General features: G+C 44.3%; 1 protein-coding gene across 1 annotated transcript; it reads right to left on the bottom strand.

The window, feature by feature from the left end:
- Positions 1-3,366: 3,366 nt before the first annotated feature.
- LOC129509929 (regakine-1-like) lies at positions 3,367-8,434 on the bottom strand. The gene is made up of 3 exons (XM_055325847.1): positions 8,299-8,434; positions 4,126-4,246; positions 3,367-3,748 (listed from the first exon to the last, which is right to left on the bottom strand). Exons 1-3 carry the CDS (start codon positions 8,366-8,368, stop codon positions 3,655-3,657), a joined length of 285 nt encoding a protein of 94 aa, XP_055181822.1. The 5' UTR covers positions 8,369-8,434; the 3' UTR covers positions 3,367-3,654.
- Between the last annotated feature and the right edge of the window lie 6,277 nt (positions 8,435-14,711).

The following is a 14,711-nucleotide window of genomic DNA, read 5'->3' as shown; positions in this document are numbered from 1 at the left end:
AAGTAGATGGATTTGAGAGGGATTTTGGCAGAATGAAGGAATTTATTAATGGATTGGATGGGGGCAGGTATGAGGGTGAGTTGTTTTAAAGATGACTTCCTGGGATCCCTGGGTGGCGCAGCGGTTTAGCGCCTGCCTTTGGCCCAGGGCGCGATCCTGGAGACCCAGGATCGAATCCCACATCGGGCTCCCGGTGCATGGAGCCTGCTTCTCCCTCTGCCTGTGTCTCTGCCTCTCTCTCTCTCTGTGTGTGTGTGTGTGACTATCATAAATAAATAAAAAAAATAAAAAAAATAAAGATGACTTCCTGTTTTCAGCTTAAGTAGTTTGGAGAATGGAGATTCTATTTCCTGAGGAGGGAAGCTTGAAGAAGAAGCACATCCCATGGCAGTTATAGTTCCAATTCACAGGACACTCAGTATTCATCTCAGCACCCTGCAGGGGCAAGCATCCCAGATAACTAAGGAGAATGGCATCTGAATGGCAGAATGAATTGCCATTGTTCTCTACTTTCTGGAACCTCTTCTGTGAAGGTCATCAGTGGTTATCCTCCAGCTGGGAAGAAGCTCTTCAAGATGGGGGAGTTCCAAAAATTCCCTCCTGGAAGCCGTATCCTCTTTAGCCTTGTTTATGACCCTAAATGACCCCATCCACCCATCCATCCATCCATCCACCCACCCATCATTCCATCCATTCAACAGTTCCTATGCTTACCAGGTCCTCTCTAGGCACTGAGAGTAGAGCAGTGAATAAATATTTAAAAAATTCTGCCTTCATGAAGCTTACATTCTAATTATAAGAAAAACAGATAAACAACAACAAAAAACCCAAACAAAATAAACAAACAAAAGTATATAGTATAATGCAAGCTGGTAAGTACTATGGAAGTAGTGACAAGTGGGGAAGGAGGATAAGGAATTGCGTGTGTGTGTGTAGAAATATTATAGGATGTTCAAGGAAGGCTTTCCTGATAAGGTGGTATTTGAGCATGACCTAAAGGAAGCTTACCAGATGGAGGACAAGGATGCTAGCAGAGGAAAAGGCATTAAACCCTGGAGCTGGATCCTGCCTGTTGTGTTTGGGGAACCACATGAAAGGTGTTGAAGTGGAGTGGAGGAAGCTAGGAAAAAGTAGGAGCTGAGGTCAGGTGGTGTGGGGGCTGGTGGGCAAATCATGCAGGATCTTTTAGGTATTGTAAAGACTTTGACTCTGGGGTGGGAAACCATAGGGGGTGGTTTGAGCAGGAGAATGGAGTGATCTGACATATGTTTGAAAGGATCATTGAGTGTTCTGTTGAGATTACAAGCATGGAGACTCTTAAGAGGCTACTCTGGTCATCTTGGTGAAAGTGAGTGGTGGAGTAACAGCAGAGATGGCAGCAAGTGCTCAGGTTTTGGATGTATGAAGAACAAGATACATGAGGTAGGAAAGAAAGAGCAGAATCACAGATGACCACTGGATTTTGTTCAGAACCATTGGAAGGATCTTGCTACCATTTACTGAGGATGGGGTTGGAAAGACAAAGAAGGACCAGATTTGGGGACATTCAGGAGTTCAGTTTGGAGCACCTAATTTTGAGAAGCTATTAGACTCCTAAGTGGAGATGCCTGGGCTAGAGAAGTATAAATTTGGAATCTGCCAGCATATAGGGGAGTATGGAAGTTATAAGTCTGGCTGAGATCACCTAGAGAGAGGGATGGATCAAGAAGAATTAGGAAGACTGTGCTCAAAATGGACTTTATAGTAAAACAGGAGTAATGAGCTTGACACCACAGGGAAGTGGGGATGGTTAAATGATGTTGTGTATGTAGAGCACTTAGTACAGTTCTTGACACATAGTAGGTGCTTCCCTAAGCTCCTTCCTTCCCTTCTCTAGGCATATAGGTTCATTTTGCTGGGGGGTCAGAAGGCTGTGCTTACCTATAGGGCTATGAGTCCCATACCTTTGCATCTCCGCTGCTCAACCTCCATCTGCAGCCTATTTGACTGATGTGGTGGTCCTCCAACATCAGGGCATCACTGGCCCTCTTCCCTGCACTCCTTCCCAACCTTCCCAAAGACCCCAGGCCCTCTGTACCTCCTCACCGATTTTTGTCCCTTTGACTTTGAGATTTGAACTCCCTCAAAGTTTTGACCACATTTTAGTGTGAAAGGAGGTGTGAAGAACTGTTTTCCAGATGGGATTTGAGTGAGAGTAAGCCCAGGCACATTAGGGCTCTAGGGATTGGAATTTGGAAGAGCGAGGAGCAGTAAAGTGAGGAAATGGGACTTGTTGGGGGAATGTGAAGACACATAAGATAGACTGTTGAGGGATCCCTGGGTGGCGCAGCGGTTTGGCGCCTGCCTTTGGCCCAGGGCGCGATCCTGGAGACCCGGGATCGAATCCCACGTCGGGCTCCCGGTGCATGGAGCCTGCTTCTCCCTCTGCCTGTGTCTCTGCCCCTCTCTCTCTCTGTATGACTATCGTAAATTAAAAAAAAAAAAAAAGATAGACTGTTGATTTCCTAACTTCGCCCCTGACAGTAGATGGCCCTCGATACCCTACCACCAAACCCACAGGTGTACAGAGATCGCTGACCTATGGTGTCAAATAGGATCCTTCTTTCACAGGAGTTTAGGATTGAGGCAGCAAGCTGTAGTATGTCTTCCCCAAGACTTGATTTTTGGGGCATGGGTTGAACAACATCAGTGTCCCTGAGCCCCTTCTCTGGTTGGTGTCTGGTGAAGCATGGCCAGATTGGCATCACCCTCAGCATCCCCCAGAGCAGAGCTGAGTACCTCCCACCCTACCTCCTGTTTCCTCCTTGTGCCCCAAGGAGGACTGGCTCTGTCTTTAACTGGGGTGGTGGTGGGGGCATGCTCAAATGTCCAAAGTCACTTCCACACCAGGCATCAGGGATGAGGGTCAAGGGAGCACTGAAGAGACTGCAGGACCTCAGGGTTTGGGCTGAGTGAGTTTGAGTACAGAGAACAGGTGTTACTTAAACTAGGTATTGAGGGGATAGAGAAGTAAATGTTTAGATGACAGAGGTTTGGAGAAGAGCTTTCAAGGAAGGATGAACTGCATCTTTCCCAGCCTGGGTGATGGGAATGATGAGGTGTGTTAGGTGTGCACTTCAACTCTGTACTTTACAAGCAAACAAACAGTTTGTCTATATTTTTATGTATGTAAGGCCCCGAACTAGGGATCACTTGTCATCAGTACTCCTGATTCTAACTCTGCTCCCATCATCCCATTATTTAAATTATTTCGTTCATACGGAAGAGTCTAGAACAGCACCTGATACATAGTAAATATTGTAGAAGTGTCTGTAAAATAAAAGAAAAAACCAGCTGTCTGCGAGAGAACCAATTCAAACCACCAGGTTTCCTTTCTGTGGCATGGCTTTATTTCAACACCTGGCTGCCTGCAAAGGGAAGACAGATGCTGTCTGGAGGCCACAGTGTCTCAGGTCCCAGAGGGAAGTGTCAAAGCAAAGCTTCAGGAAAGGGCAAAATTTGTCAGAGAATGGGAGCACAGAAAACATGAAAGAGCTTCAGGTTGGGGCAGGATAACTCCCAGAGACCTTCTGGGGCTGAGAGAGTTGGGGAGGAAAGGGGCTCTGTGGCCTCTTCTCAAGCTCCCTCAGCCATGCTGGCCCCACTGCTTCCAGATCACTTTGGCAGAGAGTCTAGGTGTCTGATGTACTCCTGCACCCAGGCATCACTGGGGTTGGCACAGATCTGTCTGCCCTTGTGGGTAAGGAAACTGTGGATCAAGAAGGAGAAAGGAGAAACTGAGTCAGCAGGCAGAGAGGAGCCCATTCTTCACCCAGCTTGAGCTTTCCCACCTCCCTCTCTGCTGAATGTTGGCTGCTCACAGAAAGAAGGACACTCCCACTCTGTTGCCCACCCCCCTCACCTCCCAGCCCAGGGACTCTGTGAAGACCCCACTACCAGCTCTCATGTCCCCCCTGGTGGCCAAGCTCAGGCTGGAAAGTCCCCAGGCTGCAGCTCAGCTGTTTCTTCCTCTGCTCCTCCCACTTCCTACATACTCCCATCCCTATTTCTCTCCCTATTTCTCTCTCCCAGGCCCTACTGGTTCTCACATTTGCACCCTTCCACCCTCAGCGTGGCCCAACTTACATGATCCCTGGGGTGAGGCAATGGTCACCGGTTCTCTGATAACCTTTCACAAACCGGAGTGGGACTCTCCGTGAGATGAAGGCCAAACAGCATGGACTGATTGTTAATTCATTAACTGGTTCTGCAAGGAAGAGGGCCATGTGATGCTGAAAGCTTCTCCACAAGGAAGCATAGACCTGTATCTCTATCAACCAGAGTATCAGAGGAGGAAACCAGAGAACCTTGGAAGGAGTAAGGCCTGGCCTCTCCCTGGCAGCAATTCCTCCTCCCCCTTTTAAATTCTCCTCCTCTAGGGGTGCCTGGCTGGCTTGGTCAGTAGGGCATGTGACTCTTGATCTCAGGGTAGTGAATTAGGGCCCCATGTTGGTTGTAGAGATTACTTAAAAAAAAAAAATAAAACCTCTCTTCCTTCCTCACTGCTGGCTCCTCCTGACTTCTCTCTGACCCTTCCCCCAGGGTGGGATGTGACTCTGGTTGAAGTGTTTCAAATTTCTGACAGTCTTCAGGATTTGGGAATAAGAAATCAGAATTCCTGACAATTCTTAACTCATAAATTATTCAAGTTTTCTTTCTTTTAAAATCGAGATATAATTGACAATATAATATTGTATTTGTTTTAGGTGTACTGTATATTTTCTATGACGTTTTCATGTTTCTAAATAATAATGCATGACCATATTCTAAGCAGTGAATCACTTTTCTGTGATATGGTTCTACTGAAAGTTTTATAGGTTTTCTGTAAAAAAAAAAAAAAGGTAATGAATGGTGTCTCTAAGAGTTATGACAAGATTATATGTTCAGAGACACCTGGGTGGCTCAGTGGTTGAGCATCTGCCTTTGGCTCAGGGTCTGATCCCAGGACCAGGATCCAGGATGGAGTCCCACTTCAGCCTCCTCCTGGGGAGCCTATTTCTCCCTCTACCTAGGTCTCTGGCTCTCTCTCTGTGTCTCTCACAAATAAATATGTAAAATCTTAAAAAAAGATTATATATTCAATAACATGTGGAACGTTCTCTGGCAGATACAGCCAATAACAGAAAATATGGCAAAAGGGAAATGACACAAAATAAATGGCCAAGAAAAATTATTTAAAAATTGAAAAAATACTATAGATACTTAATATTTAAGATATTTAAAAGTGATCATTCAAAAATGAATTTTTAAAACACAGAAAACATTAATTACCCATTTGTAGTCTTTGTCATTGTGTTATAACAAATATTGCAAATGTAGAAACATTTTTTTCCATTTTGCATTCTGTTGGTCAAATTGTTCAAAATATATCCAAGTTCATCTTTAAATTGGGTGTTAGAGTCTATAATCCTTCATACAAGCTCATTTTCTTTTTTAACAATGGGCATATCTTGTCTTGTACTGACTTGTTTTTTTTATTCAAGTTAATATTGCTTTTGCCAATTTAGATTTTATGTACGAATTAGCAAATGTTTCTGGTTCCATATCCCAGCAGCCAATGACATGTACATGTCTGACATTTACATGTTCTTCTGCCAAAGCATTTATAAGGAACTAGAACCTGTAACAATTATTCAAACATTGGGTAATGTCAATGAGTATTATTGTTCAAATAACAGAATATTCACATCTCCTAGCAGGAATCACAGTTGAAATTGCCCATTTAAGGATGTATTTTGCTTTTAAAACTTCTTTCTTCAACCACCGCTCATATGATTTGTGTTAAGTGTACTTGCAACATGGCTATAACTCCGAGCTGTCAGGTTGTCTCCGAGCATGTCTCCTCACATGCTTCTGTCCTGGTTTTCCAAAATACCGATCTTACCTTTAAATTCCAACTGTCCTGTGTTTCCTGCTTTTGCTCTATGTGTCAGTGGATTCCTTTATTTATTTTTTTGAAGATTTTATTTATTCATGAGAGACAGAGAGAGAGGGAGAGAGAAAGAAAGAGAGAGACAGAGACAGAGATAGAGAGAGACAGAGACAGAAGCAGGCTCCATGCAGAGTGCCTGATGTGGGACTCTATCCCGGGACTCCAGGATCGTGCCCTGGGCTGAAGGCAGATGCTAAACCACTGAGCCACCTAGGGATCCCCAATGTGGATTCCTTTAAATCAGTAACACCTCCATATTGATTGTTAAGCTTTAATTCTTGCAAGAGAATTCTACTTTTCCACATTTTCCCAATTTTTCAAATGAGTTTTCTTAGGGCTTGGGCTTTGGAAAAATATTATTTCATGCTTCTCAGACATGCTGAGAAGGAGTTGCCATGTGGAATTGCCAATGGATGCCCAAGGTGGGCTACAGGAGGGCAGGACTGGTCCACTCCATAGGAGAGGGTCCTCCTTCAAGGTCTTGTGATGCTATAAGGAACAGAGCCTTGACTATATTCAGGAAAGCTACATTTGTCCTTGTTTCTGTTCCTGAAAGCTATGTGACTACAGATAGGACACCCACCCTTTCTGAACCTGTGTCCTTAAAACAGCAAATATCAAGGGGGCAAGTACTGTGTATTGATTTATACATTGATGATTGTTAAAATCAGGGCCTCATTACCCATGCGTAACAGATAAAGAGCCTGAGGTTCAGGAGGACTGAAAGAGACAAGGAAGGTTCACAAACTGCCTGGTGTTATAACACCAGCTTCTAGACTGAGGCTCCCTGGGAGCAGAGAGAGTATCTGTAGTCCAGCACATTTACAGAAAGGGTGGCAAGAGTAGGCTTTTAGAATATTTTTGTTGAATGAATGAATGAATGAATGAATTCAACTTAGATCTACATCTCCTTGATTGTAAAGCCAGCTATTTCTCCATTTTGTGTCGCTGCTCTCTGAAGAATTAAAAAGAAGTGCTCTTCACTGAGTCTCTGCCATAGGCCTGATGTGTGGCTTAGTTCCAGATGTGGCTTATCTTCATTCCTCACAACAACCTTTTTGAGAAAGTATCACTCATCCCATCTGTAGATGAGAAGGCCTACAATGATAATGGGAATTACAGGAAAGCATTACAGAGCTCTAGAGCTAGCTGCTGTCAAAATTCCTGAAAACTGGCCATCATTTCTAGGGCTATCAGGGATGCAAATCAGAGTCCTAAGACTGAGTGTATCTCTATCTTTGAGTTTGGTTGAACTTAATCTCCAGAGAGCAGTTTCCTGTGGAATCTCCCCCCCCCCCCAGGGTCCCGCTGTTCCATCTTCTCCCCTGCAGAGAGGCAACCATGCCTGTTTAAGGTGGAAAGCACAGTGAGCTGGACACCTGGAGTCTAGCTGTGCCTTTTTCTTTTTTCTTTTTTTTTAAATTTATTTATGATAGTCACAGAGAGAGAGAGAGAGAGAGAGAGAGAGGCAGAGACACAGGCAGAGGGAGAAGCAGGCTCCATGCACCAGGAGCCCGACGTGGGATTCGATCCCGGGTCTCCAGGACCGCGCCCTGGGCCAAAGGCAGGCGCCAAACCGCTGCGCCACCCAGGGATCCCGAGCTGTGCCTTTTTCAATCACTTGGTGCTACTGCTCAGAGTATCGCACAAATATTTATTAAGAGCTTACTATATGCCAGGAGCAGCTCTATGCCATAGACACACTAGACAAATTTTAAAGGAAGGGGGGGAAGGCTGATATGGGAGTCTCAGGCTCAACCCCAAAGGCCAGGCAGACAGCAGGTGCACATGGTGCTGTCAGTGGGGGCTTCTAAGACCTGGAAGTGCACCCCCGTCTAAAGGGATGGCACCCACCACATCAGTCCCAGTGAAAGCTTGTGGAAACTCAGGCTCATGTCTGCTTGGTCTTCCATATTTGCAAAAGAAACAAATACAGATTTTTAAATGTTGGTGACCAATCAGCATGTTGTAAAACCCTATCTAAGCCATGAAGACAGTTTGATCCTTTTTAGGTTCCTCTGTCCCAGCGTGTATCTGCAATAGGGAGCTTCTGCTTATGCGTGGGCTCCCGTGTATCTGCAATAGGGAGCTTCTTTCTGCTGAATCCCCAGGGCCAGGGGGGCTGTATTCAGAGGTAGGTTTTCCTTTCCCCAGAGGAGGCAGAAACGAGTCCCAACCAGGAATGGGAAGAGACCCTTGGTAAAGATACTGTTTTGCAGGGACCCGCAGGTAGCCAATTCTGGACCACCCCTATCTCCTTCCCATAGCCCCCTGCCTCCAGTCACTGTGCTATCTCTATTCAGAGGAATAAGAGTAACAGGTCTCACCTTCATTGGCCTCAGAGTGGAGGGCAGCAAGAATGAGGAGGAAGACCAGGGCAATGAGGCTGACCTTCATCCTTCTGGGGGCTGACCGGCTGCAGGATGGGGCTGAAGACTCCTGGGTTCTCTGACTCTTTGAAATCTGGGCTCTGTCCCCTTCTTTATAAGAGATTGCTGGTGAGGAAGTCACGAGGTAGAACAATCCAAGATTGCATGAGAGTTTTGTTTCTTTGGAATTGTGACTGATGATATATCTAAAATATGAGAACTGAGTCAATGTATTCAAAGAGAAGTAGAAAGTAGTGAATGATCCCAGAATTCACATTTGGCTTGCATTTTAAGCGTAGTGGTGGGGGAGGCCCAGAGGCAAAGGGATTTGGGGTAGAAACTGCCCTCCTTTTCTGCTCCTTTGCAGGGAGCCTAGTGAAGCCTCCTTGATGGTGAGCCCTGTGGACCATGAGTTCAGGGGCCCAGGTGACTGTCAGGGATCCCTGAGGCTTAGGGATTCCAGGACCCATCAAGATAAAGGTGTGGGGGCCCTGTGGTGTGTCCATCTCCAGCACCAGGCTTGGACTCACGTCTGATGGGGACAGAGAGTGGGGAGCTGAATTTGGAGGGGACCCTGAGGTGGCTGGGCCTCACTAGCCAGGGTTAGACTGGAATCCCTCACTTAGGGTGAGCTGGGGGCCCTGTCCTCTGCCCAGCACAGTGAGCTTGAGTCGATCCTTAGCAACCAAGGAAGGTGTACATGGCTCTCTGCTCAGCCAGGGCTGCCTCCAGGACTGAGGCTGAGGGATGTGTTCCTTCTGGGTCAAACTGGGGGAGCCAGGGGCAGGGAAATGTATTCTACAGAATACAGTCATATCTTGTTACCCTTGAGTTTGTGCTGCATGGTCCTTGCACAGGGGCATCACAGTGGTTTGTCTGGTATTGGGAAGTAGGGTGGCCAACCATCCCGGTTTGCCTGGGACTAAGGGTGTTCCTGGGATGTGCTAACCCAGGGATGAGCTGGTCACTCTACTGGGAGGTCAGGAAAATGTAGCTCTCCCCTACCTCCACTCCTACCAAAATCAGATTAAGCATCTGTGGATTTTTTTTCAATTTTTTTTTTATTATGGTAAAACGTATATAACATAGTATTTGCCATTGTGAACACTTTTAAGTATGTTGTTCATAGTAGTAAGTACATTCATATATTGTGCAATAATTACCACCATCCAACCACAGAACTTTTTTTTTATCTTGCAAAACTGAAGTTCTACACCCATCAAACAATAACTCCCCAGCCACTGGCAATCGCCATTTTACTCTCTGTCTCCATGATTTTGACTACTCTAGGTACCTCATGTATTAGTGGAATCACACAGTATTTCTTTTTGGTGACTGGCTTATTTCACCTAGCATAATGTCCTCAAGGATTATCCATTTTGTTGCACATGCCATAATTTCCTTTCTAAGGCTGAATAACCTTCCATTGTGTGGATATACCACATTTTGCTTTTCCATTCATCTGTTGATGGACATTTGGGCTGCTTCCACCTTTTAGCTATTGTGAATAATGTTGCTGTGAAACAGTGTGCACACGTCTCTTTGAGACCCTGTTTTCAATTCTTTGGGGCATATACCCAGAAGTGGAATTGCTGGATCATATAGTAAATCTGTTTTTAATGTTTTGAGGAAATCCATTCTATTTTCCACAGCCTATGTACCATTTTATATTCTTATCATCAACACACAAGACTTCCAATTTCTCTATATCTTTGCCAACATTTGTTATTTTCTGTGTGTGTGTGTGTGTTTGTGTGTATGTGTGTGTGTGTTTTATGGTAGCCATACTAATGGATGTGGGGTGGTATCTCACTGTGGTTTTGATTTAAGCATCTGTGTTTTTTTTATCAGTTTTATACAAGGGGGTTTCAGGTAAGTGCTTGCAAAGAAAATGTTCTTCTAAAAAGAAAAATTTAAATCCTTGTTCCAATGGAAAGAATAGGAGTTTTTGATCTAATGAGAAACATTGTTTTTAGTTTCTGGAATCTACCACTTTCAAGTTAGGAAACTTTCAAGTAATTTTCTTTAGCTTTTAAGGCTTCACATAGTTACTGAAAGGAATATGTAACATGGATAATCTAAGTGAGTGAGATCTTCCTTATGTGTCCATATTGAGACCTTTCTCAGGGCCAATGATCATTTATTCAGTAGATGTTAATTGAACTTTCATTTTGTGCCAGGCACTTTCTAGGCTTATGGGATATGAGGCAAACAAGAAAGGCAAGTCCCTTGCTCTTCAGGTCCTCAAATGCTGGGATGGAGGGGGGGCAGTCAGACAAAGTAGTAGGAGATGGAGGAAAATAGCAAAGAAAGTAAAGCAGAGTGAGGTGATGGAGCATGAGGGTTGGGTGCTGGTAGTTTGGTAAGCAGGCCTGGGAACCTGGTATTCAGAGGCTATGTCATTTCAGCTGGGACCTGCTTGTTGAGAAGGAGCCAGACTTGCACAGATCAGGAGCAAGAACATCCTGGGGAGAGGGAACAGCAAGAGCCAAAGACCTGAGATGGGAATGGGCTTGGTGCATTGGGAAGACAGGCAGAAGAGCAGGTGACAAGGACGAAGGAGTGAGGGTGAGTGATGGAGATGAAGTCCATTGTCCAGGTCCTTTGGGTCCTGTGTCTTGGCACTTTGCATCCTATTTCACTTCTGTCCCATCCATGTGGGCACTGCAGGTAATGAGAGATCAAGCCAGCATGGCTCATATTCCCACGAGCCCTTGGTCGCTATATCCTGAAGAGCACATGAGTGTGTTCAACACGAACATGTGAAAACTTTAGTCTCTCTCCTTTAGGTGGGTGCAAAGGGTCCCAGCTGCCTGCTTTCTCCCAACAAATCAAGAGCATTAGTAGGCAGCAGTAATCTCCTTATTTCTTGTAAGTTCAGAGAGGGGAGGCATCCAGACGGATACCTCCGATGGCTGTCTCTCCTCCCTGTGCTCTACTGCATGTGCACAGGAGAGGGGCAGGTAACAGGCAGTGGCCCTTGGTTAGCACATCAGATGGTGGTGGTGAGGGGATGTAGGGGATACACATGGGCAGGTGGATGGAAGAAGCTGACTCATACAATTTCTTGGATCTTTATCCCAATTCTTGGGCTTCTGAAACTAAGTTACTGGTGACACTGAGTCATCTGCCTCCTCTGCTTTGGTAAGCAATGTACACCCTTCTCCTGCTTGACTGACTGCTTCCCCTATTCAAAGGATCAGGGCTAGATTAGGGGACAGGGACTTGGGGAGGATTAAGGCTCCAAGGTTTTTCTCTTTTTGATAAAGTTGTTTTTGTTTTACACATTGGAACATACAACAATGGTGTAACTCGCGATAGACTGTACATAAGTTTTCTGAATTTTACCGTTTTCCCAGCTATTCCCAGGGCACTTTTGTCAAATGCTGAAAATCAGAGCCTTTTGCCTACAGCTCTTTTCAGCCACACTTTTCTGAGATGTTCATTGCTACCGGAGAAGGAAGTGAGGCAGGTCCAGCTGGACTTGCCCTAGCTACACCCATGCTGACTTGCAGTGAGAATTTCCTTTTTAAAGTGCCAACAAAGGGTTTTTTTTTCCCTTTTTCCAAGAACTGCATAGGGATAGAATCTTGCCCAGAACAGAAATGGTTGATCACTCTTAACTACATCCATCTTCCCCTCCCCCACTTTTTGGGAAAGTCGGGTGTTGTTTGTTTGCTTGTCTTCAATATTCTACAAGCTCTCTGCCTCCTAAGAATCCACAACATCTACTGTATGTTCTCAGCTGCTAGAAAGGACTTCATGCAAGCCAAGGATGAAACTTCATACAATCTACCTACCCATCTTGGGCTTTGACATTTTCTTATTTATGGAAATTATGCCCTTTCTAGACTGTAATGGGAAGAGAAGGGACAAATAAAAACCAGAGACCAAGAGTTCTGCTTTATCTCTTCTACCTGTTCAGTTAACACTCTTTGTTCATTTATTAATTCGTGTACTCATTCATGTATTCTGTAAATAATTCTTGAATGCATATTATTAGCTGAGCGCTCTCCAGGAACTAGAGATTTAGCCATGAACAAGTCACACAGAGTCTTCTGCAAATGTAAGCAAGCAATAGGCCATTGCCACTTTTTTTCCTTAAAACAAAGCAAAATAGGGGCGCCTGGGTGGCTCACTGGGTTGAAGGTCCAACTCTTGATTTTAGCTCAGGGTCATGAGATTGAGCTTCCTGTCAGGCTCTATGCTCAGCATAGTGCCTGCTTGAGATTGTCTCTGTCTCTCCCTCTGCCCCTTCACCTGCTCCTTTGCTCTCTCTCTCTCAAATAAATAAATAAATAAATAAATAAATAAATCTTTAAAAACAAAAGTTTTCATCATGATTCATCATTAAAAAAACAACAATATAAAGACATTTAGAAAACAGTTAAGGAAAACTAAGTAGGCAGAAATCTCCTGTGTTCCCACAATCTAATTTTAAGGAAAGATTTATTTGTTTTTACAGAGAGAGAGTGTGTAGTGGGGCGGGGGGGGGGAGGTGGGTAGCGTGAGATTATTCCCAAGGAGACTCCCCACCGAGCACAGAGCCAGATGTGGGGCTTGATCCCACAACCCTGAAATTACAACCCCAGTAGAAATCAAGAGTCAGCCACTTAATTGATTGAGCCACCCCATCACAGTCACATTTTTAGATGTCTCGTCTTTTTCTTCTGCATGCTTTCTCCCTAGCTGAGATCATATCAAACAAACTAATTTCATAACCCATGCTTTGCCATATCATGAAAAATTTCATTATACAATTCTGTTTGTAGCTTAAAATAATGTTTAACAAAAATGGTGCATGCTTTTGATAGAATTTTGAAGCAAATAAAAGAGAAAAAACCTTCAGTTTATCACTGTTACTATTTTAATGTGTAACCTTCCAGTCCTTTTTCTATACATAATCATTATATATATAATATACAATGAAAAAAATGGAGTCATACTTAAGTACTCTTTTCTATAATCTGATTTTTAAATTTGTTTAAAGATTTTATTTATTTATTCATGAAAGACACAGAGGAGAGAGAGAAGCAGAGACACAGGCAGAGGAAGAAGCAGGCTCCATGCAGGGAGCCCGACGTGGGACTCGATCCCGGGACTCCAGGATCACGCCCTGGGCTGAAGGCAGGCGCTAAACCGCTGAGCCACCCAGGGATTCCCCGTATAATCTGATTTTTAAAGTTTTATAATTATTTTTACTTATTGAGTAGTATAAAATATGGAGCGAGAATAAAGAGACACAACACAGGGACACCTGGGTGGCTTAGTCAGTTAAGTGTCTGCCTTCAGCTCAGGTCATGATCACAGGGTCCTGGGATCGAGACCCTCAGTTGAGCAGCCTGCTTCTCCCTCTCCCTTTGCCCCTCTCCCTGCTCATGTTTGCGTGTGCTCTCTCTCTCTTTCAAATAAACTCTTTAAAAAAGAGAGAGACACACAATACAACAAACATCACTGCACCTGGCATCCTGAGGGCCCCTCTGCAATTCCATCCTCTGCCTTTCTTCCTCTGAGTGATCTCTCTTCCAAATATTGTTTATACTGCACTCTGGCTTTTCTAATTGTTTCACCATGCATATTTGAATCTTAAACAATGTATTTTTAGTTTTGTCTATTTTTGAACTTTATGTGAATAGGATCATTATATGCATTCTTGCACAGTTTTTTCTCTCCACAGGATGCTTCTGGCATTTCCATGCTGCTCTGGGGAGGTGTCATACATTTACTTTCACTCCGGGGACATTTCAGTGCATGGGTATACACAGTGTTAATATGTTTTCATGTGGCTCCTTTTATGTTTGCTAATGCCACCAGGGCTGCCACCTTTCCTGGCATACTTGTGCAAGGGTATTTGTGGAAGGTATCCAGGAGTGGGCTGCTGAGTCTTTGGCTATGTACACTTTTACTGTATGAGATGACAACAGTACTTTTCAAAATGATAGGACCAGTTCGCAGCAGTGTTCCAAATAGCCTCCCCAAAATTGATACTTCTAAAATTTAACGTTTATTTCTTTAAGATTTTATTTATTTACTCATGAGAGACACACACAGAGAGAGGGAGAGACATAGGCAGAAGGAGAAGCAGGCTCCCTGTGGGGAACCCAATGCAGGACTTGATTCCAAGACCTGGGACTCGATCATAACCTAAGCCAAAGGCAGATGCTCAACCACTGAACTACCCAGGTGCCCCTGGGCATTTTCTATATATCTTGTTGCTGTAGGTTTCTAATTAAATTCCACTATGCTCAGAGAATGTATTTCCACTTCTGTAAGCAAATGTCAGGGCTTTTTTTTTTTTTAATTGGTTTCAGGGGTAGAATTTAGTGATTCATTGGTTGCATATAACACCCAGTGCTCATTCCATCAAGTGT

The sequence above is a fragment of the Nyctereutes procyonoides genome, unplaced genomic scaffold (genome assembly GCF_905146905.1).
Source record: "Nyctereutes procyonoides isolate TBG_1078 unplaced genomic scaffold, NYPRO_anot_genome, whole genome shotgun sequence".
In the NCBI taxonomy this organism is placed as follows: Eukaryota; Metazoa; Chordata; class Mammalia; order Carnivora; family Canidae; genus Nyctereutes; species Nyctereutes procyonoides.
The sequence above is the reverse complement of the archived record's forward strand: the minus strand, read 5'-3'. Positions and strand labels throughout refer to the sequence as shown.

Bases quoted from the DNA above. Each gene is read 5' to 3' on its own strand.
- LOC129509929 (XM_055325847.1), bottom strand. From the start codon at position 8,368: ATGAAGGTCAGCCTCATTGCCCTGGTCTTCCTCCTCATTCTTGCTGCC. The intron at 4,247-8,298 runs GTGAGACCTGTT...TCTTCCTTGCAG, and splicing joins CCACTCTGAGGCCAATGAAG to AACCAGTTAATGAATTAACA. The intron at 3,749-4,125 runs GTAAGTTGGGCC...CTTGATCCACAG, and splicing joins TGCCTCACCCCAGGGATCAT to TTTCCTTACCCACAAGGGCA.